This window comes from Micropterus dolomieu, linkage group LG15 (assembly GCF_021292245.1).
Source record: "Micropterus dolomieu isolate WLL.071019.BEF.003 ecotype Adirondacks linkage group LG15, ASM2129224v1, whole genome shotgun sequence".
In the NCBI taxonomy this organism is placed as follows: domain Eukaryota; kingdom Metazoa; phylum Chordata; class Actinopteri; order Centrarchiformes; family Centrarchidae; genus Micropterus; species Micropterus dolomieu.
The window spans coordinates 11,559,159-11,586,039 of record NC_060164.1 but is presented as its reverse complement, the minus strand read 5'-3'; the positions used below and the strand labels follow the sequence as shown (position 1 = coordinate 11,586,039).

Sequence of the window (26,881 nt, the reverse complement as noted above, 5' to 3'; positions counted from 1 at the left end):
AACACCGAGTACAACCCAAAGAACACCATCCCCACCGTCAAGCATGGTGGTGGCAACATCATGCTTTGGGGGTGCTTTTCAGCCAAGGGGACGGGACAACTCCATCGTATTGAGGGGAGGATGGACGGGGCCATGTATCGTGGAATTCTGGACCAACATCTCCTTCCCTCAGTGAGAGAGCTGAAGATGGGTCGAGGATGGGTGTTTCAGCACGACAACGACCCTAAGCACACCGCCAAAGCAACAAAAGAGTGGCTGAAGAAGAAGCACATCAAGGTTCTGGAGTGGCCTAGCCAGTCTCCAGACCTGAATCCAATTGAAAATCTTTGGAGGGAGCTTAAAATTCGAGTTGCCAGGCGACAACCTCGGAACCTGAATGATTTGGAGGCTGTCTGCAGGGAGGAGTGGGCCAACATCCCTGCCGAAATGTGCACAAACCTTGTCACCAACTATAAAAACCGTTTGACATCTGTGCTGGCCAATAATGGCTTTTCTACAAAATATTAACATGCTGTTTGTCCAGGGGGTGAAATACTTGTTTTTCCTCATCAGATGGTTATCAATTTTAATAAATTCATATGATGTGATTTTCTGGAATTTTCTTTGGGATTCTGTCTTTCACTGTTAGAATGTACATATGATTAAAATTATAGATCGTTGCATTCTTTGTAAGTGGGCAAACCTGCAAAATCAGCAAGGGGTCAAATACTTATTTCCCCCACTGTATACCACAACCACATCAATTTAACTTTTTTCTTGCATGCTAGATAGAGGTTTGATATAACATTAGTGCTTTTGAATTTATGAGTTAAGCCTCGATTTTTAAAGTAACCAAAATCAAAGTAGCCTAAATGAAACAGAGCTTGAAACATTAATGGATAAGCGATTCTGGCCTACACATAAGAAACAACAACTAAATACAAGCCCTAAGCAATGCCAATATAGCATGATAAACTACACAACAAATTTAAACCGAAAACTTGCTTCTGATACAACGTTAGCACCACACTTCAACTTCAGTGTTTATGTGGAAAGCAACTGTTCCATATCAGTCAAGAATGCACGGCCTCAAGCAAATACAAACATGCCCCCCTGTGAAAAGGACTATATTTCACAAAATGCTCTCTCTGCTGCAGACAAATAGATGTCACTGTTATAGTAGCTTGCTTTTTTTCCAGCTGTGATTGTGACAGGGCATTACTTTCAATAAACACATGCTCATTGCTGTACTAAGGTATCCATTTACACTCATTTACAGCCAGACAAACTGAGTTTAGGATGATGCCAGGAGCCAATAAATGCAAGCCATGCACAGTATGCAGCCGCTGGCATATGCTTGTGAGTTAAAGCAATGGGTAAAATTAATCATAACACCATGAATATTAACATACTGAGAGAATAGGTCATACTGCATTACCATGTATCATCCATTACTCTCCAAGATGTTCTACTGGGAAGAACGCCTGACCAGGGATACAAGTTTAGCACATTTATCCCCTTGACAGAGAGTAGAAGACTAAATAATTAAATGTCCTTCCTTAACCCTGTATATCGTTAATCTGTACATATATAGTATACACTCCAATTTACTCGTGGGGGAAGAAAGAAATTTAATATTTTTAGGGCTGTCCCCGACTAAGGATTTACATCAGAATTGTTAAGTCCAAAATCCTGTCTGTCTGTCTGTCTGTCTGTCTGTCTGTCTGTGCTGCCGACAACTGCATGCACATCGCGGTTCCTCGCGGGTCTATTTCAAGTAGCCGGCTATTTAAAAACAATAAAAATATTGTTTGTGTGGTTCATCAACAGTGATAAATTATCTGAAATTCCCGCGAGGTGCTGACAACTCGTCACAGCACCAGTGAAGCTGGGGCTCCGTCTCTTCAGCAAGTGTTCCTCCACTGCTACTACACACATACACGCTACGCTTACATATGCGCACCGAGACCCAGGGTTAGGGTTACAATTTTGGATTAATTGACGCACTTTAAAACCATTTATTGAAAGTTTTATTCTTTTGATATGTTTATTTACAGCTTTAAACGTTGAAATGTGTATTGTAATAGGCTGTATATTAACTTATTGGGAGAAAACTGGTAGTTCTATGTAAAATCAGACGTCGAACACCCCCATATCGCCAAAATGCCATGATCCTCGTTTCGCTGCGAAGCTTGGACTGTGAGATTGACAGTCCAATCAGGCTCCGCCCATCGAAGCATTGAATCTTCGAGTATTCGGGGTCAGCCCTAATATTTTTGAGGATTGGTGGGCAAAGTGGCTATAAAAGTTTAGCGTCTACTAATGTAGTGCAAGCTGGTGAAACAATGTGAGGACATCAACACAAGCAATAGTTTTACCTCATCATGTGTTAATAATTATTAGTGGCAATTTACAATGATCATTCAGAGCAGTACCAGCAGTTTCACTCCCAGCACCATGTATGGCTCATTGGAAAACCTTAGACCCTTGTCCTTACCTTGGTATGGCCCTCAGCAGGGGCATTAGCACCTGGACTCTTGTCCTTTGCAGACAGGCAAAATGTATTACATTTTATGTGATTAAATGCCAGGGGAGATTTCTCATAGAAACAATGTCTTTTGCAAAAGGACTCCAGAGACTGATGAAAATATCTGTCTGTACAGACACTTGCTGAAAGGTTTGACACTACGAGCTTGCACTCTCATTTCCTGTAAACATCAGGGGAGGCACCATTTCTGGGGGGCCAAATCTGGGATGAAACACTAGTGAATATTACACTTAAATTTGACAGGCAGCATGAAGGACACAGTGTCCGTGTTGCTCTGTTTCGGCTGGGTGTGTGAGTTAACCGATGTTTGGTAACATTGTTGACGCACAACATGTTAGCCATTTAATGCAGTTTTAAAGATTTGTCTGTATATTTATAGCATGCATTTCCTGTTTTAACCATGATTGGATTCACTGATTATTATTCCAATATCAAATCTTTTTTTATTTGACTGAAGGCTAAGACAAAAATGATCATTCAAGGTCCTGAACTACTTTTCTTCTATTTAAAAGATAAAGATGAGCTGTGCAGGACCGCTGTCATAGCAAAGTCATGTATAACAGTAAAAACACAAACATTCAGAAAGCTCAACTCTATCTAGACGTCCATGCCGTGGAAAAAGAAAGGAGGATTATTTTACCTCGCCAACAGACTCTGGAAACATGTCTGTAAAGTTCACACTGCACAGCATTACAACTTTGAAGACAAAGAAGAATAAGCACTTTAACAATACAATATTAAATCAGGATGCCTGTGCTGATTTCTTACAGTATACAGGTAGCATGTTTGCATTGACTGTTTTTTAGGCTTTCAAATTCAGATGTTTGACTACCACTTGCTTGGCCCACCTTCATTCCACGCTGTCACCCAAATTCAGATGTACTGACTCCAAACTGACAAGATAGCAGTGAGCAGTAAACAGCAGATGCAAATGTAAAGTCTCTAGTGTCCAGCCACATTGTTTTTCTAGTTTGTTGTCATCTGCTTGACAATGGACAAAGTGAAACAGTCTGCTGTCATATTTTACCATTTTGTTTCATGCCATAGCTCAGTGGCAAAGTTTTTTGGTTGAAACAAGCCACTACATCCCCAGCAGAAAAAATGGACTCCACAGGGCTCCTTGTCCAATGTTACAGGAAGTAGGGCCCATCAATTTCAAAGAGCAGCCTTGAAGGACAGGAATCGTGAGCTAATATTGAAGAACTTCTTTAGAGGAACGACTTCTTGGTGCACGACATTATCAAATGGCTCCTAAGCCAGAAGAGTGCTACCAATTATGTTTATAGCTCCACTGAGCACAACCAACCTTCCTAGAAGGAAAATTCACAAAATACAATTTTGCTATTTTGTTCCACATGCTGCAAGATGTCATCTGACAGTGGATTGCAAAAAAAAACAGTAAACAGCAGATGCAAATGTACTGTTTCTTAGATAATCACACTCAGATGTTTTGACTACCACTTGCTTGGCCCACCTCTCTCCCACCCACATTCCACACTGTCACCCAAATGCAGATGTACTGACTCCAAACTGACAAGATAGCAGTGAGCAGTAAACAGCAGATGCAAATGTAAAGTCTCTAGTGTCCAGCCACATGTTTTTCTAGGTTGTTGTCATCTACTTGACAATGGACAAAGTGAAACAGTCTGCTGTCATATTTTACCATATTGTTTCATGCCACAGCTCAAAAAGGTTCAAAGGAAGCCACTATATCCCCACCAGAACAAATGGACTCCACAGGGCTCCTTGTCCATTGTTACAGGAAGTGGGGGCCATCAGAGCAGCCTTGAAGGACATGAATTGTGAGCTGATATGGAAGAGCTTCTCTAGAGAAATGACGTCTTTGTGCACTACTTTATCAAATGGTTCATGAGCCAAAAGAGTGCTAAACATTATGTTTATAGCTCCACTGAGCACAACCAACTTTCCTAGCAGGAGGAGAATGCATTTCACAGTCCTTTTGTTGCACATGCTGCACCATGCCATGCCTTAATCCTGACTTTAAAACATATTACTTCTAAGATGCACACATGATAACACCTCATTGTTTTAATGACATTTCTTGCAGAGGAGGCAGTGTGGATTTTTGTCTGTTAACTAAATAGTGCAGAGTTTGTCAAGTAAAAACCACACATACTATTGAGTAATTTGAATAAATCAGAAAAGGGAGTAATGTAAAATTTAATACATTTAAGAAAAGAAAACTGGCTGCATTCAGAGTAGATTTTCATCAACCTTGTCTTCTTAATGGATCCATGTGTAGAAATGGGGAGACGTTCATCATGTGATGACATTCATGAATTATTTGTCGTCAAGATCATTGGAAAAGCTGGACATAGAAAAAATATTTTTAGCTTTCTGGCAGGCTAACAGTCAATGAAACATCCATCAATGTAACATATTTACTGTAACAGTGGGAGAGGTGTTTTGTAATTTATTATTACTGCATTTCTCTTTTGGCTCCTTTTTTTATGTAGAGCACAGCTTTATTAGATATACATTACAAAACATCAGTGATTGCTTTGTAATTGGTCAAGTGATAGTAAGAGAATTAAAAGGAAAAGAGAATAATTTAGGAATACCACCACCAATTTGTTTTATTATACATTTATTTGAAATGAAAGCACTTAGATTCTTCCAAGGTTGATGGCAAAGCAATGATGATTCAATGGGTTGACAAAGTGGTATACTACTGTATATTAGAGCTGGGACAGTACATCAGAATGGCCAACATTATCGGCCAATATTAGCTCATCACAGATATTTGGGTCAGGGTATTTGTAAGCTAATAACTAAAAATAATACACCAAAGATATGTTCAAGGTAATTTAGAAACAATTTAGCAGTAACCTTGTTTTTCCAAGTTAATTTTTTAACTGTAAAATGGTCTGTCTGCTCAGTATAAGTTAAGATTATTTAATAATCAAATTGAAGTGACCCTTATCAAATATGTTGGTAATGTTAAAAAAGGAATATCAGCAGTTATATTGTAACTTCCGTCTTTGTGCCTCACAAATTCAGCATTAGTTGGGCTCTACTATATATAATTACAACAGAGGCTTCTATCATTGAGAGGCTGTCTATGGGTTGTGCTTTTTGCCCACAGTGGCAAGAAAAGTTTCTTTTGTTTCTTATGCACACTGGACAATGTTCTTATCGGTGAAGGCCCCTCTGTGTCACACAATGCTGCCCTCCAAAATAAAACTGCAATTTGTCAATGTTTTCAGAATGCTCTTAAAAGAAGCACTAGGCTACCACTTTCCAATAAAACTCAGTCAGCGCATGTAGGTGGACAAGAATCCCAGACAAAAAGAAAGTACTTGCAGTGTATTTACAAGAAGCTACTGCATCCTCTCTTGCTTCTTTTCTACAAATGGCATTAAAAAAGGCAGAGAGAGAGCCAATGATTTATTTAAAGGGCCCAGGGGTATTTTGCCCTGTTGCTTAAGGGTCTTATGCACCACTGCTTGGAAGTACTGAGCAGTCCAAGGAAATGTATAAATGGACAGTGGCTGGAGATTGAAAGGCTATGCTTTCAAACTTGGGGTTCATTAAAGATCACAAAAAGCTATTTGGACTCTAAAAGGAAGTGGGTGTTTAAGTTATAGACATCCATCCACTGTGTCATGTTGAAGGTACATTTGATCCAATATTACACTGTGTAGAATTTGTAAATATCTGCAAGGTTTAGAAATATTTCACTTTGACAGAATATTTACTTTTTTCATATTATCTTTTTTTTTGCATTACAGTTGCATTCTGATTTGGCCTAGCCATTATCTCTTCATCACTGCTGTCCAGGGTTTTGCTAAATGCATGCTTTTATCTGTTTAAGATGTAACATAACTAAAATGTATTTACTTGACCTACTTATGATGTTACTTTTAATATGTGCTGTAGCCATCATAAGCCCAAAGAGTCTGAGGAACAGTGAAATTCAACACCCCTGACAAAAGTGCATTAACATGAACATACATGCAGTTCAATGAAGAAAAGGGAGCAAAATAACCAATATCAAAATGTCATCCACCCACTGCAGAATCGTGTGGACCATTTAGAAATTAGTTAAATGTTTAGTTAAATTAAACGTTGGTTAAACAGCAACAAATCCATTAAAATGATAATGAAATTGTGCTATATTATAATGTCCACACTACAACAATACTGTGCTTGTAAAGCAGAAAAGTGGATTCGAAATTGCTGCAGAAAAGTTGTTCACTACAGGTTTAATAAAACACTGTCCAGAAGAAAATGTACATATTTTAGAACTAGCAACTGGGTGCAATTCACCAAATGACATGGCCATCAAATGATTTCACACATCAATTAAATAGCGCAGGGAGTTCTTGTAATTCACTGGACATACACATACTTATTAGCTGTGATCACCACTGAATACAAATCAACATACCCCATTGGAGGTAATAGGACATCTCTGCGTCAACCCTGCAATTATTCCAGGTGTGAAAAGACAAATGGACAGTTCTGTCAAATATGGCCTTAAAGAAAATTCTACTTTGAAAGGTTAGATTTGTAAGGACACTGTGCATACAACACACATGGAGCTTGGTCTCCACCTACTGGCAAATACAAAAGTAATGTCCCTCAAAGAATAGAGGAAAGAGTCACTGGTTCTACATAAACAACGACAACAGGACAGTTAAATAGACTATGCAGCCAAAATTAGATTAATCATATTTTCATATTTAGCCTATGACTGGATACTTAGCCTCAGCACACTGGACTCTTATACTGTCATCTTCATAAACATCTATTCACTGCAGAGACATACAGTCACATAGATGTGCATCATGAATCTCATTTGACAGAAAAAAATCTATTGTAAAGCACTTTCTGAAAAATATGATTCCATTAAAGTATTTAACTTTAAACAGCCTAAGCAACCAATCAATATAAGTAGACAATCTTTAATAATACAATATATTAGCTACTACAACACATACATTGTTACAAAAAGAAGGTATCATATCTTAAATGATGATACCTCTAAGCTTGGAATGCATTTGCAATATTTAAAAAGCACTATAACTTTAGTCCAAAAATATGCTCTGAGGTACTAAGCACACTATCAATCAAAACTGCAAGGCTCAATTTTTTGTATTTCAGGCGATTTTACAAGCACTCTGCCTTCCTTATCAACAGCCAAAGGTTACAAGACCACAACAAATGTGTAAGCAGATCATTCTGCACCACAAACTCCCAGAGCTATGATCACATGTAGACATGCCCGAAGGCAAGTACCAAACTCTTTCAAGCTCCTCTCTTACTCGTCGCCTAGCTCAAAAAACAAAATTTTTAAGCTGGATAAGAAAATGTTTATGAAAGAAACATGTCTTCCTTTTGTTGTGAATGGCATGAACAATATTTAGATTATCATGTCTACTTAACTCATAATGTAAAATTAAAGCATGTATGCGGAGTAAGACTAAAGTGTAAGTGCCACAATATGAAGTGAGATTTTGATTTAAAATGCACTAACTCTTTCTAACTAGACAGAGATATAAACTTACTAAATCAATTTTTAAACTATATATGCTTTCCCTTTGACGTGACAAATTTCTTGAGTGTAACTGCACCATGAACATGGTTTCCAGGCAGTTTGGCCATTGAATTAAATTACTGACGAGACACTGCCATACATTCAAGACTACGCCTACAGAATTATTCATTTCTCTCTAAAGCAAATTTTACATTTAAGGAGACACCTAATCCGAACTATAGATAGTAACAGAGAAAATCAATCATGTGTATGAAATCATATTTGTGTGTCCAGAGGACAATATACTATGGCCCCTTGAATGCTGGATTCACATGACGTGTTCAAGGTCTGTGAAAGACTATTTTCTGATGTCATCATACCAATGGGGTGGTTTCTTTGATTGGGCTGTCTGGGCAAGGAGACAGCTTGTCTTCCTTGCATTTGGCATTTCTGAACAGACGGTACATAACAGTGTTGCTGACAGGCACTTTAAGCCAGCATCTGTTAGAAAACGTGTGATCTAGAGTGTTTGGCATGACTGAATTTGCTATCGTCAAAAACAACAAACTCGTGTTATCCCTTAATATGACAATCATGACAAAAATTCTGTAGCACTAATTTATCAGCCAAACAGCCTGGATACTGTTCCCATGAATTGTAACCACGCAAAAATACTTGAATATGGAGCGATCCATGGGGACTGGACCTTTCCTCTCTCATAGCAAGAAAAGGATGAGTCCAAGATGTCTGACTGAATGCTGACCAAACCTACTAATGATACAACACAATATGCTACAAAGCAAAAATGAACAGTTTGATGAACAGGCTTTGTGAAAGTACAAGAACAGTTGTACCTAGAAACTAAAACTGTAGCTGGATTTCTGCAGAAATAATTACATTACTTGGTTAAGTACACAGTGTTTTGTTTTTGTTGTTGTAGTTTGGTTGGACCAAGTCAAATAGGGCAAGGAACACAAGCCCTGACACGATTGCAAAAGGTGTAACCAAATCATCAGTTCTGCCATTCAGGACTTATTTTGAAGAGAAAATAAAGGCAATTAAAAGAGTAACTTATTCATGGACACGGGTGGCGCGAGCTTCCCCCCGCTGCCACTTGCGGAGCGCCTCAACTCCGAGAACGTTTAAGCACATTTTCGATTCGCCATCAATTTTCATAACACTGGCAATTTTCGAAATCTACATAGTTGATTTCTCGCTTCAGTGAATAGTGACGATTCTCTCTGACCAAATCAGCAGTTTGCTGTGTTTTCACGTCACATTTGTTGCTGATCACACGACACACACACACGAAGCCCTACGCAACCATCCATTCAAATATTTTTTAACTCTGTTTTCCCGTGATAACAGGATCATTTTCTCGTGATTTTGAGAACAAACCATGTAGGTGCATTTTTTTAAGATAATTTCAGTAAAAGTTTTAGTGTCATTGGTGGAGTAAATGACTCAAATTCCAAGGATTGCTTGTTCGACTCATGTTCTCAACTATGTTATTTTTTCTTCTTCTTTTGTGTTTTTTATTATTATTTTAAAGGTCTTTAAACACACTATATGAAAAAAAATCCTGATTATACTTGCCTTACTACAGGTTATAAAAAATAACAAAACGTACGGAGGAAATCTAACCCGACTCACAGCTGCTGCCAATCATAATGCAACAATAATGAAAGTGACTACTCTTTCAATTAGTTCTCATCACTGACAACACCAAAATATTCACCTACAATGAACTCACAACAGTCAGAATATTTTCACAGCCGCTGTGGTAATCTCGACTAACCAGTTTTACAAACATTGTTATCCGAGAAAGAACTTGTAGCCAGTCACATGTAACATTAATACATGCAAAGCAGCATAATGTATGACGAAACTATTGGTAACCACGGGGAAATTAAGCTATTGCTGTAACATAGTAGGGTCCAGCAAAGAAAATATATTATAAATACAAACCCAAATTGGCATTATCCAAATGGATCATCAAACACAATGCAAAATTTTACATTATGGAAAAAAGTTACGTAAACCAAGAGAGAAATTAAACATTAGAATTATTAAGATATTTATTTGACCAATAATGAAAATACTAGCCTATAATAGCAAAAGGTTAACAAGGAAGAGTCTACAAGAAATGCATATGATAAAGGGCAAATAGTGTGAAGACATGAGTGAATATGATCATCACTGACATCATTAACACACAGTGTGTAAGTTTTCATTGATAATGTGTCTTCATGTAAAGGCCATGAAAGCAATTCACCAGTAACATATTTATAGGAATACTGAATGTGCGCCATCTACTACACAACCAACTTTTTATGCTTAATATGAAGCAGTACATTTTATTTAATCTTGACAGCTATAGTTATTTGAGAGATTGCATTCATTATAATGGTCATAGTGGACATTTTGAAAGGAAACACTGTAAATGTTTGATATCTCTGATGTATTGCATCATCATGGAAAACAAACTGTTCTGCTAGTCCATTAGCATTACCCTGGCTTTTTACTACCTATTATTTCAACAGTACTAGAGTACATTCTATAATTAGTCTTAATTCGTTTTAATGCCAAGTTCTTGTTTATATCAGGTTTTGTGAATAACATTTATTTATTTTTCAAAGGCCTATAGAATGCTCTAGGATCAGTGAGACATTGTATGGGCTTTTAATATATATCTTACAGGGAAAGCCTGAACGTACTTGCAGTGAAAGTTACTATCGAGATACCCTGTGTGAAAATGAGTCACCAAAACAAGGAGCCAGTGACTACTAACCCACTAAGATTGACTGTGTGGGTGAGTCTGGCCCCAGGTATTATTAAATTGAACAGGCAAAATAAAAAAAAACATTGAACTGGCATTACCATGAATTGAAAGAAGAGATAGTGTTGCTATCATAGAATAGTCTGCCAAAGCACACTGACTGATCACAAAACAGCTCAACGCAATAAACACATTCAAATAAAAGGACTAATTCATTTATTATTTTTTTTCCATGAGCACCCACATAGACAGGTATTAAGAGAATGCGCTTACTGTAATATCCATACAGCACAGTGTCTTCAATTTGGCCTCTCGTCTCATTGTTTGCTGCCCATTCCTGGATGTTAGCAAAGGAAGAGTCAATGGTGAATATTAGAAATAAGTTCAACAGTAAAGGGAATGACTAAGAATGCACTGAATGTTCGGCCACCAAAATTAATTGGCCGAAAATAGCAAAAAAAGCACTTCCGTTGTTCAGCCTAATACGTCAAAAGACCGAATAAATTTTACAGAACAAGTACGATGAGATGTCGGCAGTGTGGAAGCATTTTAAAGTGTCCGAGAAAGACGCAAAAATTACTGTTTGCAGACACTGTTCTGTTGAATTGTCTCCTAGCAAATCCACTCCATCTGTGGCTGACTTCTGAGAAAAGGCAAAAACATGGTCTGTCACTTGTTTCTGAGAAGGCGATTAAACTAGCGCACCTAAATTTGGAGTGCACACATATTACATGTGTACATAAAAGTAATGTAATTTACTTTACCAGACCCCATAGGGCCTCGGACCTACCCACCATAGTCTCTCCAAATCCTGTGCGAAACACTGAGTAAAAAGTCCATTTTGACTATTTAATTCATGCAATGGTAAAAAAAAAAAGGAAAAATAAATGGAAAAAGTGCGAATGTACTTGTTCGGTGTTCGGCAAATTTTTTCATTAAATTCGGTTTCATCTTTGGCCAAGAATTTTCATTTCGGTGCATCCCTAGGAATGACACAAGTCTAACAATCAACGAGAAAAGGCATTAATTAGATTAAAGCTAATTAAAAAAACAATAATCAGTGTAAAATTTAGAAAAATAAATCTAAATCTATTTTTATTCATGCATTGCACAGGTGTGGTGGGAAATAACTTTGCATTTCCTGCATTTTACTTGTGAATGAATTCTCCAATTGGAAGAAAAAGTGAAATGCTGCAAAAAGATTGAAAACAAGATATTGTTTTGAAGAGCAACATCCTAAAGAAAAATGTTTGTGTCATTTCTGTCAGTTTTTGCAGAGTCATGACTCTCACTGCTCTGGCTCATGCTCAAATGATCCTTTTCCACCAGAAGCTATATTAATATTTCTGTTTATACTTGTCAAATTTCAGCAAAAAAGCCTCCACTTGCTTTCATGCCTTTTTGCTTATTTGTAATTTCTTATCACCAAGAAATCATGTTTGATTAAGTGAGTGAGGGATTAAAATTACCTGCTGTTCAAATAATGATATCATTACACACTTTGCTTCATCTTCAAATAGATAGAAACAAATGCAATGAATTGGCAACAAAATTTATGAGGCAAGAAATGCATTCAGCTTTTAGACAGGACAAAAACAATGTCCACTTTGTCCACTGTCTAATTCTAGGAAAATTACAAAGCAAAGTTAAAAGCTGCCTCAGGAAAAGTCATTAGCATTTCTCAAATTGATTTTACTGGCACTGCTAGCAGAACAGATACTAACCTTATAGGTACCATTGGGATACTTCATGAACGAAACAAGGAATATATCCACTGGAAGAAGTGCAGACGTTATCAAAGCAATGGCAAGTGCACATATTGCTGTGATAGTTGAAACAACTTCACTCTCCTGACGACTTTGAAATTTCCGAATGTAGACCCAACAGAAAGCCAGGATTACCTAAACAAGGGGAAATAAACATTTAATCAATTAGTTACAAGTGGAGAATAATAACATCATGAGGAATAGTAAAAATTTGATGAGGAATATTATTAGCAAAAAAGAGAGAGCGAGGCCTAGAGAGAGCTATCAAATTTACAGCCAAAAACATCCATCTTGGGTTAATACAATTAAAAAGAAGGAAATAATGACATAATTAATGCATTAATGAAATAATGAATGCAGACACACACAGGGGTTGAAACAAAAGTATAACATAATGCAATCTAATATAATACTCTATAAATTGTACCTTTGTGTAGCTTACATTCATCAGTGTTGCAGTGCTGTATTTTGTTAAACTTCATACTGTGTTCACACTAATGCGTCCTCCTGTGCCTGAGCAACACTGCTAGGAAACTCTAGCTCCAGTGTGTGTATTGCTGATTGCCAAAAAGAAATACTCAAACCTAAGTGTTAAACCAAAATGTAGGGAATTATAAACTGAAAATTGCCTCACTGCAGGTGCTGTTGTGGAACAGCTGATCTGATTATATCATACTCCCTCCCCTTATCCTCTTTCAGCATGTGAGTGAATACAGACTCAATAAGCAAGGAAATGAAACAAAGTTTACTTTTTATAATTAGCAGAATTTAATTATGTACATCCATTTTTGAATTAACTCCTGGATTGGCTAATTTATTCTGCTGCTGTTAAACATGAAAAAAGACAAAAGAGGGAGAGGGACTGTTATTGTAACAGGCAGAAAACTCATTAGACAGAGTAGCAAAAAAGGGGCTCCAAATGACAAGGTCATATTCCAGACACACAAGCTGTAAGAAGTGAGGACACTGCTAAAACTAGTCCCTTCAGATCAAGGGCTGCTATTCACAGACAGGATCAATTAAAGGCCCGCAGCCTTAAGCCTCTGGCTGCTTGTTTTGCCAGGTAAGGACGCGGGCTGTGCATCCAAATAAGGTCCATTGAATGGTTTGTGCAAATAAGGGGCTGCTAGTGGTGGGTGAGGAAACAAAGCAATTTATTGACATCCACGCATTCTTCTGGGCGGCTTCTGATTTAGCCACGTGACTCTATATATGGCAGCTGAGATAATGAGTGCTAAATTGGGCAGCAGGTTACCTAGCTGACCAAATGACTCTAGGCATTTCTTCAAGTTCTACTGAAGCCATAGCCTATAAATACGAGCTAAAAAAGGACTAACACAGGAAAGGAAAGGTTACATACCATTGTGAAAAGCACATTAAAGAAGTAAAGTGCATTTTAAAACCTTGTGGGGAACGTTAACTCGGTAAGTTAATAGTACGTAATTTAATGTTCTGTACAACGTTAGTAAAGTACGAATACCCACCCCCTGTTTTCGACGTGGTGGTGTTTTACACGTTCAGTGTTTCTAATAGTAGAAAATATAAGGTATACTAGTGCTACGCTGAGCGCTTCCTACAAAACAGCATGTTAGCGTGCCATTGCTAATGTAAGCTAACACCAACCCAAAGCCAGTATTGACTTCAACGGTAACACTTAATTAAGCAACATTTTCACCTGCTAAAACATCTGAAATTAGTAGTATAACACTCCACTACTTAATGGAGCCACTAGACAACTTCACACTTGCTTACCAAAAGTATAAATGTGAAAATAGACCACCCGAGCAGAGACTCGGAGAACAACGACTGTTCCGCCATCTTCACTTCCTGCAATAACAAACCCACGTGCTCCCGTTGACGTCACCAAAGTGGAGGGCGAGCAGCAGCCTTGACGTCTCTAAAGAAAGTGGCTGCTGATAAGTCCATATGAGAACTGTAGAATTTAACCGCATCACCGGTGGAGGGACTGGACAGAAATGTACAGAGAGGCGACATTAGCACTGTAACATAGTGGAGTCTACCAGAAGGAGAAGAAGCAGATACAAACAGTAAGGCACTATATAGCTTATCACATAAGACAACATGAAATTCAAGGACAGCTACCCTCGAAGTTTTGTAGTTTTATAAAAAATACCATCAGTGATGAATTCAGATTCTTCTAGCTAGAGGGGCCCTTCTGGGGCAATTGGACTATCCATTAGGCACAGATATGAGGCACTTGAGTTGACCGAGGAGACATTTGGACCACCATTTAAATGCATTTATGAAATATGATATGATTTCCACTGTTTCCTTTTATATGTCTCAGACTCTTCATGCCCCTGCCTCCCCCTTTTTTTCCTGTATGCTATTCTAAAATCTACTGTAGCATCTCTGTCACACACAATAGTCTACAAAGTACAGAATTATACACAGTAGTATTGGTACAAAGTTGGTGCATTTATAACCTCCAGTATATTTGGAAAACTAATCTTGTTCATTGGAATTTGCTGAAAAAGTAGAAGTAGGTCACTGGAAATTAGGGTGCACTGCACCTGTAGCTGCATTCCCTTGTGCAAAGCAGATCATTGGGATAATACTTGCTATCATTTATCCACCGCAGTAGTCCACACCAGCAAACAGCCACTGTATTTGTAGTAAAATTCACATTGTTAATGAGCCAAATGCAAAATCCCATATTAGTACAGCTGTTTGACTGGCTCACATGAAGAGCATCTGCTTTCTACACATTAAATTTGTTTTCATCATCATCTTTCTTGGCTTTGGTTTCTTAAATGTTAATGGTAAAAGTTATTTTTTCTGTCTCTATCAGCTTCTGTTTCATTCAGCAGGGGTTCCAAACTTGTGCAGCAATGGGATTATATAAACTTTTCCAGGCTCCATGTGAAGAGTAAGAGTCGGCTTGCCTCCCGTGTGTCAGGGACACTTCCCATTTCTTTCACTTCTTATCTAATTTATCTTGCATTCAGACCCAGTGGTATCACAATATGAAGAAGAATTTTCTATATTTTCCTTCCATCAGTTTCCACAGTTTTGAGTGCGTAGTGTCGGTGTTAAAAGTCTACTCCTTTTATGGAGTATATTGTCCCTTAAATTACAACAGTCTAAGAGTGTGCAGTCATGCTCACCATGTCTGGAATTACGGAGACAAAATTAAATTATTACTTGAGTAATTACTTTTGCAAGGAGTAGACTATAACAGTCCGCAGTGACATTGAGGCTCTAAAGTTTCTGAAAGTGAAAACAACACTTTTCTATATTAGTTGTGGGGGAAATTAGTCTATTACTAATTGGAATGAAGAACATTCTTACCAGTTAATTAGCTGGTCACTATTGGTTTGGAAACTTTCAAATTCAACTCACTAAAATCAATAACCATATATCTAAACTTCATTTATGCGCCTGACTTTAACATTTTTAATTAAACTAATGTAATTTGTTCACAACCCATTATTCACTTGCTCAGGGAAGGTCTTCTTAATTCATGCAACCTTTCAAAACTGCAAATGCCTTTATTGTGCAGCTTGGCAGCATGCCCTAATGGACACCATGTACCTGAGTCTATTAAAAGGGGCTTGCTGAGAAAAAGGTAGGAAATTGTCTAGATTTTTGTCAATCAAGGAAGGGGGTTTCCTTCTTTTGAATTTCATAGTGATACTCGTCAGCTGCAGATGTTCATGCAGTGAGCAGATCATAAAACTATTGTTACTTATGTTTTCTCTAGAGTACGGTAGTTCTGTCGCATCATTGTATCACATCCTCTCATCCACTCTTCTTGTTTTTTTTCCAGACAACCAAACCTGCTTCCTCACCCCAAATGAAGAGCACAAGAGAGGCTGCAGGAATAGTTCCAAATATTTCCAATAGCTGTGGCCCTGAAGCGTTTGCACTGCTATCAAATTTGTCCTTTAATTCTTAAAACTAAAATGCCATGCCGTGTCACCATTTAATGTCGCCTTCTCCCACTGATTGGATGAGAAAATAGATTTTAAAAAATAGAGCTCACGTGACGTGAAATAGATTAGACAATAATAAAGTACAGGGATTTTGGTTGGATGTGGGATGGGTGGTGGTCTCAATGTGATGTGCAGTGGTGGAAGAAGTATTCAGAACCTTTACTTAATTAAAATAGTAATACCACACTCTAAAAACACTCCACTACACATGAAAGTCCTGCTTTCAAAACCTTACTTGCAGTAAGTAAAAGTATGTAAGTATTATCAGCAACATTTTCTATCAAAATTAAGTACTCATTCTGCAATAAAATGCTGCCTGTCAGTGTTGAACTATTATATGATGTTTTGTGATTAATATTCTTGCTGCATTAATGTGTATGATGCATTTTACTGCTGTAGATGTTTAAGGTTGGGCATATTTTAACTACTTTATATATGGTTAGGTAGTTTACTCTACTGCAATGTATCATATTCAGTAAGACCATCATATGTTTGTAGTGTCACTGTCCTTTTTAGAAGAACCACACATTTCTAAAAAGTAAACTTTTCATGCCTTATGATAAAGCATTTTCCAGGGGATCCAGGGGGGTTATATAGTTTATTTAGCTTAAGAAATCGGAGAATTTTCTCAACCCATAAAAGAACACTTTCTTCTTTCAGATTATCAGAAAAATTTACATTCAAAACCACCAAACTTGTACGTACATGGATTTCTCTGGACAGTAAGGGTATGAGATATTGTAATCTGAAAAAGTAACTAAAGCTGTCAAAGAAATTTAATGGGGTAGAAAGTACAATATTTAGATGTAGTAGAGTAGAAGAATAAATTTCATAAAATGGAAATAGTTGTACAAACAGTACAAGTTTCTGAAATCTGTACTTCAGCACAGTACCTTACATTCCACCACTGGTGATGGGTGATGTGGGGTCAGTTTCTGAATATATATATATTTATAATTTAGCATGACTAAAGCTGCACTGTAACCTCAACTAAATCATATTAGTAATGCTCAGTGGCATCAGCTTACTTTAAGCTTGGTAAGAACATCAACTTTGGGTGTGTATCATTTGCATGTTAGGAAGTTGGCCATCTTAGGAAAATTTATGTAAAATATCATGTAAACATCACTTGAGAACAGGTTGCAGAAGAACACCCACAATGCAATGTACTGAAAAGCAAAGGACAGACAACAGATTAAAATGCACAAATTCATGAACAAATTCACTGCAGAATATTGTTTATACAAATGCTGTGGGTGAAATTAACTGTATAATGATAACAGAAAACAACAATGTCTTCCAAGGCCAAATATTGTACTTTTGATTGCAGTTCTGTATAGAGCTGCAATGACTTGTCAATTAATTGATAGAAAATGAATCAAAAACTGTCATGATAATCAATTAATTGTGCAAGTCAGTGTTGAGAATTTGCTGCCTTTTCTCATCTTACATTAATAGTTAATTGAATGTCTTTGGGGTTTGGACTGTTGGTCAGATTAAACAAGAAACTTGATGACATCCCTTTGGGCCGTGAATTGTGATGGACATTTTTCACAATGTATTCATTAAGGTTATCTTATGTTAGAACAATTAATCAATCACTCGAGAAAATAATCGCCAACTTAAATGATGTCCTGAGTCCACTGCTGTAATAAGGATGTCAGAAAAGTAAAAAAAATCTAATTAACGGAAGGTCGTAACAGAGATGTAGTGTTTCCATTATAGACTATAGATATGATTTCTGAAGTATATTATAAGACATATGAAGTGCATTAAGTTGTTTTTTCTTTTACCTTAATTTGACTTGGTAATTTTTTGATTTAAAACTTTAATTGAAATTATCATGCCCACTGCCTGCACTTGTGCCTTATGTTCTAAATTAGTTCCAAACCACTGAATGAGCAAGCTGATATCAAAGAGAACCACTTTCACACAGCTATCCCAATGAGGTTGCAACTGACTGATTTTCTTTCATTAGCTTTCAATAGATGGGTCAATTATATGATCATATTTCAAGAATACCCCACAGAACTGTAGCTGCAGGCCAAACTGACATGTTACAGTATCTTTTGAATTCTTTTTCTCTCTTTTTTTTTTTTGGTCTACATATTGGAAGCTTTCATGCCCAGGTGAGCTCTCAGAAATGATGAATGAGACTCCTTAATGGCTTTTGTGATTTTTATGAGCACATGAAAGGTACACATCAATGGTTATGTCTGCATACAGATTAGCAACACACAGTATGCTGCCTTTGTCTAGTGCTTTGCCATATGTCAATTTAGTAAATGATCCTGTAAAATGGGCAGGTGTTTTGCCTCTAAGCCCCTTCAACGGTGGTGACTTGAATGATGAAGAATCAGAATACACCTATTAGCCTGTTTGTATTCAGGGGAAATACAAACAAGCAAAACAATAGTGTTTGCTGAGGTTACTTACGTACATATCCAGTACAAATACAATACTACACACATGCAGAAACTGGATGTGTGCTGGATTTGTTATATATGATCATTGTGAGATACAGGGCACTTATACTGCATTAAGAAGAACAAAGTTATTCAACAGTAAATTGTTGTTTTGTGTTGTTTAGTTTAAAGAACATATTTCCTCTCATTATGAATGTGAGTGGGAGCACTTGACATGATTATTGGTGTTTATCATTGTTTATTAATTGCTCCGCACATTTTAAATTCACGATTCAAATGAATAATAAAACACCATAAGCACCACAATGAAAGATAAATTCACATCCTGGAGGCATTCAACAGCAAATGAGATATTTAGTTTGTCACAATATGGTTTTAGATCCCTTTGCAATTTAACGATCAAATGCTAATGTTGTGATCAACAGATTCATCAAAGTGCAGGAAAGTGATATTTGTCACAGTGCACTGAAACCTTATGCTTTGTTTGCAGCTTCTGCTTGGCACGTTATCTTGAACACTTATCAGTGTTGTAAGTGAATTGATCGCATTATTTGTTTGTACAAATTCTGAAAACTAATCATAAACAGATTACACAAGACACACTGATACTCGGGGAGTTGAAAGTGTACTTTATCCTACAGCTACTGTATCAACGAGAAGTATATATATATATATTTTTTTTTGATCCTATGTTCAGGTCATGAATACTATCACTGAGAGCAGTTCCAGGCAGATCAATATACTGTAAATGTGTCCCATATATCAAATCATTACCATCACAAGATCTTAAAAGCAACTCAGAATAACACCACAATGCAGCCCAGCAGCATTCTGTTAAGCTTCTGTCTGCTCACAGTGGTAAGCATATAAAAGAAAAATACAATATAAAAAGACACTTTATCCATGGCAAGAGGCTATTAAACATATAGTGAGAGGATGCAGATAAAACAAGACAGATGGGCAGATGTAAAGGACCACATAGTGTGTACTGGATGATCTCACCTACATACAGTATAGCATGCTGTATTTATTTTCCACACAAGAATCTGACTAAGAATATCTACTGCATTGACTTTATTGTTGGAAAAACAGAGTCAAAGAGGCACCCAAAACAAAAAATCATGCGGAAAGGAGGTTATTTACTAATTCTGGTTCAGTATTGGCTATTTATGTATGTTATTCATGCTAACAGCCACTAGGGGTTAGACAAGCTAAGCATGAATAAGTGAGTGAATTTGTGAGTGGATCAATTTCAATGAAGAGATTTGGGCCCCCCAAAAATTGATTTTTGTCCTGGAGATAGGATTTATACAATAAATCGAGGGAATGCGAAAGTAGGGTTCATAGGTAAGCATAATTTTTTGCTGACGGCCTTAATTTGCTTTCTGAATATGCTTCCCTGTATGAAGGGTGAAGGCTATTTGATGGAAAACTCTGTTTTTGGAAAAATGATTGCTCCTAAATCCTCTGCAATTGTTTGACCTCACGTAACTATTGATGTTGTATTTTTTATGGGAGATGAATTTTATAAAAATATTTAGCTAGCTATATTGTAACATTAAATTGAGTGGCATAAAGTCAGGAGAAAATGTTTGAAAATGGCATCACAATTCCCTTTAGTTAAGGTTACAGTCAGAGTTATCAATTAACTAGTGTACACTAAGTCATAGCATGTTGCTAACTTAGCTAGTAGTCAAGGCCAGACCCATGTAACGTTAGAGCACCTCTTAACATGGCTCTGGTCAAGGCTATCAGAGTGAGTCACATGAATGTTTAGACAAAAGCATTCACTGGAGGAATGCAACAGGTTTTCTGTTTAGAGATGATAGTACAGAACTTGTTTTTAAACTTTCGCAGCAGACACAATTCTCCTCATTCCCGTTGGATAGGGGAATCCTCAAATGTCTTCAAAACATTGGTGTCAGAGGGTAAATGGGGTAAAACAATAACTGACTCAAATGGTATGACCAATGCAAAACTCTCAAATATAAAACAATAAAGGCACAAACTGCAGTTAACCCTAGGTTTATAAAACATGTAATCCTTTAAGTGCACAGACTTTAAATGACAGGGGTAAAAAATTCCATAAAGGGCAATTTCTGGCATTATGTCTTGGAATATTTTTCACGTCGGGAAGACGCCAAACATGTAAATTTAATGTCTTGGGGTCAGAATCAGCATGACCATCTGTTGCCTGCCACATCCCTTGTCTCCCTTGTTATCTGACTTTTCACTGAAGTGTGAACTGTCTATTAAAGCTGAAATGTCATGAAAATAGTATTTGAAAGGGCAATTCCACAGAAACGGTAGAAGAGTCCGGAGGCATACATCTTTCCTGAGAGAAGATTTCAGGAAATCTGCAATTAAAAGGTGAATGAATTAATTTCCTCAAACATCTGGTTTAGTTTATATATCTGTGTTCCAGCATCTAAGAAACAGGAACCTCATATCCTTACATGTAAATGTTGGATATGTTGCTTGCATTATTTGCAAACATGTATTTCTTTAGGGTTAGGATTATGATTAATCATACGTTTGTTTTGTAAAATGTAAAAGAACAATGACAGATGAGTGTCCAGTATTAGAGGTCAAAGAGATGACCTACATTTCTTGCTTATTCCAACAAGTATTTTTTTTTCAGGTGAATAAAATTTCAATTGAGTTCACAGCATGAAAAAAAAATCTTCAGCAATGTGTCTTTTCAAAACAATGTCCTGGTTACTACTCTGGATGATCCACACGCCTCACTGAACAATTTTCTCACTAAAACTGCCAAAGAAATACTCTGAAAATATTTGACAGCTTGTGATTTATTGAGGATTTTAAGATTAATACAAAAGGAGCACCAACCCTAAATTCAAGCTAACAAATGAAAGAACTTCACTCTTTTTCAAACAGGTTTGGCTCACAACACCCACGCACTGTCTTTACCCAGAGAGCAGCAACCAAGCAACAGCATGGCTTTTTACAAAACTGTGAGTAGAGCACTATGTTCCAAACGAAAATAATGAAGCAAGTTGTGACTGGTGGTTTGTAATGTCTAGTCATGCCAATAATTGGTAGGCTAAACATTTACATCAAAGTATGTGACGGACCACCGTCACTACGGTTGAGTATGCGCTGTGACTGCCATACCAATAAGCCTGGCTCTTTGGCGTTGCTATCAAGTTGCATGTTTGGTACCCTGTAGACCTGGGTTCTAATCTAATCTGTGAAATTGTCAGAGGCGTACCCAGTGTGTGATGCGTACAAGGGACCCCCAGTGTGTGTGTGAGGGACCCCAGAGATGGGTGAAGCACTAGTGGGTGGGGGCACCCTGAGATGGGAGAAGTACAATTGGCGGGAGTTGTGACGGACGCCTGTATGCGTGAAGTGCAATGGGGCAACTACAGTTGAGTATGCGCTGTGACTGCCCTACCAACAAGCTGGTCTCTTTGGTGTTGTGGTCAAGTTGCGTGTTTGGTGTCCCATAGACCCGGGTTCTAATCCAGGTGGGGTTACTGCTCTTGCCTTTCACATCAGTACAATTTAATTTCCCGATTGTTTTTGTATGAATGACTTGTATAACTAGTTTCAACAAATATTTCTCAAAGTACAATATCCAGGGTATTTTGGAGCTTCCGGTCTACTATTGGGACTTTGGAGTTAGATGTGCTTCGAACATTTACCTTGATGCAGCAACTGGTGGGTTGCTTTTCACGTGTTTTGCGCTGACACACTATGTGTTTAGTGACAGCAAAGAGACATAAGTTTATGTGATGTATTAACTGTAATAGTAGAAGTAGAAGTTATAGTTACTGTAGAAATCAAGTTTGACCACTTGATTAAAACTCAATTGTGAACTTTTTAAAAGACATATGTGAAGTTGCTGTTAAATGCACGAAGCAGCATGCTGGGCCATCAAGGCACCATACCATTTTCATAAGTTTAACCAATCTTGCCCTAACCCTAAAGGTCAGTTATCCCAAATCACACAAAAACAACACATTTTTTGAGCCATTCAGGATAGTTTCTTTTTAATTTCCCAGGGTCTGGCATTATCCACCGCTTTTTTGTATGTTTGTTTCTCAAATTTTTTGTATAGAAGAAATTGTTCCACTGTTGTGTTTTAGATTAGATTAGATTCCCTCCCTGCATGTCAGGTTAAAGAAATACTTTATTCAATGTAAAATAACCTGATTGCAGATGGAGAGGGTCCTTTTTGTTTTATGGTGATCCATTGTTCGTCATATAAGGCACTCCTGAACTGCTAGTAAAATGAGAACCAATACTGAGGACATGAATCCACCAGACCTAGAACACTGGGGCTGATACATGTTATGAGACTGAGTAAAAATAGATACATCAGCTAGTGAGAATTAATGTCACAATGGTAACATTGCAGCTGAAAAGACAGTTAATTTGCCTAAAACTGATGTTTATATTGAATTAAAATACTTCCATAACAACCACTTTCAGGGAAAGTGTATTTTTAATGAAAATTATGGAATTCCAGTAACAGTAAAATCCAGTAATGATGGCAATTTTCTTATGTTAACAGTGAGAAAGCCATGCAATTAATCAGCTGCCAACAATTAAAGCAATTCTGTCCGCACTTAGAACAAAAACAAAGACTTACAACAAGACTGATAAATAATGCAACCACTCAAAAGTAAAAATGCTTATGCTTGTACAATGTTCAACAAAGAAATATAGCCATCTGCTTCATTTAAAATTTCAGTTGTTCTTTAAACCATTTTCTCTTTGTTTCTTTCATCAAACTACTGAAAAGTATGTCTGTGTGTGTGTCCCTGTGGTGTAGGAGGGTGCCTTGAAATCATCTGTCTAAACAGTTTTGTGTGTGGAGCCTCGACACCTGTTTCTGTGGACCGGGTGTGTTGAACTGTTGGTGTGCTGTTTCAACCAAAAAACTTTGGTTGAAACAGCACACCAAAAAACCAAAAACACCTTCAATTCTAAAAGTAATACTACAATATGGATTTGACATATCCATATATAGAAACTGACTATAGCTCATGTCCAGTTTGCCTATAGAAACATGAGCAGACTCCTCAGTGGATTTTGAATCATGGAGGAAGTAACGGGCTATATAGTAGACCACTAAGACTCAGCACAATGCTTACAAAGAGTATAGTAATTGTTAAAATTGTTGCCCTCCATATAGCAGTATTGCCACATGGCATGTTCATCTTCTAAAATAGTATGGAGTATGTTGCTGTAACACTAGGCCTGCCTTTATAGATGTCATTTTATTATGTCAGGTCATCAATAGCCTGTTCTGCTGCTTAACCATAGGTATTGATGTGATGAATAGACAGGTAAGCTTGTATTTTTGTCTGACTTGTATTAAGATGAATTATGTGTGTGTGTACAGTAAAACTTTTTGGATTGTTCCGATATTTACTTTAAGCCTGACTTAGTTCTTACTGCCAACAACAGACACACACACACACACATAAACCACCTTGAAGGAAAGCAAATATTAGGCCTTCTATTCAGAAAATGTGATACCATGATAATTCATCAAACAGTGTTTAATTCCCGCACCTGGTTCAGTTAAATAGGCGAGTTTGTTTGTAGCCCCGTTGGGCATTTATTTCCCCTGATGTGAAAGCTTTCAGTGGGTTCCTCTTGTTTGGCGAAGTCTCTGTCAGTGCATTTCAGTAATAATGACAGAGTGGGAGGGCCACTCGTTGCAACTAATAAGGACCGCGATCTAGCAGGCGATCCCACTGTGACTTTTATTTCCAAGTCCTGGAATCCGGAATCAGACTGATCGTAATCACACATGGATTATGCTTGTTTCGCTGTTTTTTTATTTGTTTTTGCCTTAGAGGAAACTTTCTCAACAACTGTAAGTACTTATAGCCCAAATTAATTTCACAGTAAATTAAAAAAAAATCGGCTTAATGTAAATATCAGCGTGTAAACATTTTTAAAATCCCCTGATAACGGACACCTTTTACATCTGTTATCGCTCGGTATTTAATTGTTTTATTTTTCCTGTCTGTTGGTTCGGGACATGCCTTATGAACAGGTTATTCCTGATTTATGAACGCTCTGCAGCCGTAAACATGTACCGTATTGCATCACTTGATAACAGCAAAGTGCGAAATGTGCCGGACTCTGGAAGAATATCAGCCTCTTCATCCCGTAATTATTAAAAAATAAAAACCACTCAGCCAATCAGCGGTCGCGCAGAGAAACACGCTTCTTTGAATATTGCAAAGTGCTACAGTGAAGTTATTGCCGTTGCCCGAAAGTGTATTACTGAATGATGGAGAGACAAGATAGAGTAACTTCACTGTGCAAGGTTTATCGTTGTGCCTTCTCTCTCAAACTGCGAGATGTGTATGATAATAGCCTGCAAAAATGAACTCACTGTGTCCACTTAGGATTGAAATCCATGCAGGTTTACAGCAGATGGTGCAGCAGCGTTGCTGTACACCAAACTACAACGTGTGGTTAAAGTAGTGCTTAACTCCTACAGATTCGTCAGTAGACTAATAAGAATCAGCCACGAAAAGGTGTAGAATAATTGTGAATGCACGGTTCGGCATTAGAGCTGCAGTGTATTGTATGCATGTGCAGAAATGACTGGAATAACATTACGCCTTCACACCGACAAGGAATGTGATATCTCTGTAGTGCTACTTGTCTACGGCCCATGCGTGGTTGTAGTTGTAAGTGGCACGGTCACTTTATCTCCAAGCGCCATGATAGCCTACTGTAGGCCCGCATGCAAAACTTTATGATCCAGTGGGAGAAGGCACAAGTGCTTGTAGCACGGGTGGGAATTAATCAGTGGGGCAAAATTCATTTGGATAAAACAGCGCTGGTTAAAGAAGTGGAGTATCATGAAAAATACAATTGGTCACACTTTGTGTGAGTGTGCATATAAATTAACTTAATGTGTTGCGGCTGTATTACGGTCTGTGGAGGTCAAGTTCATTACTCAGCGGTCGTTTCTCCCAAGTGGAATTCGATAAATGTGGACCAGGAAGGAAGGATTATAGTCTTTGTATGGGATTACATCTGTGTTGTTACAAAACTATAGGCCTATTACAGGTAAAGGCATGTTAGTCAATATGAGTTATGATTTGCCACTTCACTTTCTGTGGGATTAAAGACAAGATTTAACCTGTTGTTTTCAGAGAATAATCACTTATGGATTGTACATTAATTTATTCAGTGTCACACCTGGATAATGTGAACATGTCTTTTGAAAATCCTTTGGGGGGGGGGTGAAATGATCATCACTATTCTAGCAGTGCACCTATTCTGTAGGGAGAGTAATCCAGAACTTACCAATGGTGTTTTGTTTGAGTAGGACTACTGCGCTCAAACAAATCGTACTTTGCTGACTTTTATTTTGGAACATTGGCCTACTCTTACCACGCTGCTCTAAAAAATGATTGCCTTCTTTGCAATGTCATGATAGTAATGCAGACAATTTGGTTTGGCAGCATGGTCAAATGGCTGAAGAGACCTACAGTACTTGTAACTGGAGGTTTCCAGGTTTGATCCTTACACAATATGTCCTTGACCAAGACGCTGCTGACAGTTTACAGATCAAAACACAACAGAGTGTTAATAGAGTACTACAGAAACAAAGATCAAGGCTTTGGCATTATGACTAAAACCAGACAAAACAATTCATGAGGTGCCAACAACCTTCTCATACAATTACTCTCCCCATGTGACACATACTGTAAACTTAATTTGGAATATAAATAAAGAGAGTAGACTAACACCCAGCAATAGGATATTAAAAGGACATTATGCATGAAGTTGCAGATAAGGTAAAATAATGATAAAAACATCATCAAACATAGTATCTCCCCATGTTGTGTTCCAAACGAATGAAGTGCATTGGCACAATTCCACTGCTAATTTGTGGTGATGACATATAGACCTAATGTATTAC

At 37.5% G+C, this 26,881-nt stretch overlaps 1 protein-coding gene across 1 annotated transcript in view; it reads right to left on the bottom strand.

Moving 5' to 3' along the window:
- The window catches only part of lmbrd1 (LMBR1 domain containing 1), a 59,352-nt gene extending 44,873 nt beyond the window's left edge, over positions 1 to 14,479 (bottom strand). The window contains exons 1-3 of the mRNA XM_046071470.1: positions 14,325 to 14,479; positions 12,531 to 12,707; positions 11,080 to 11,143 (exon numbers count right to left, since the gene is read on the bottom strand). Of these exons, the coding sequence (XP_045927426.1) occupies positions 11,080 to 11,143; positions 12,531 to 12,707; positions 14,325 to 14,390 (307 nt within the window). The 5' untranslated portion in view covers positions 14,391 to 14,479. The remainder of the gene's footprint in view (positions 1 to 11,079; positions 11,144 to 12,530; positions 12,708 to 14,324) is intronic.
- Between the last annotated feature and the right edge of the window lie 12,402 nt (positions 14,480 to 26,881).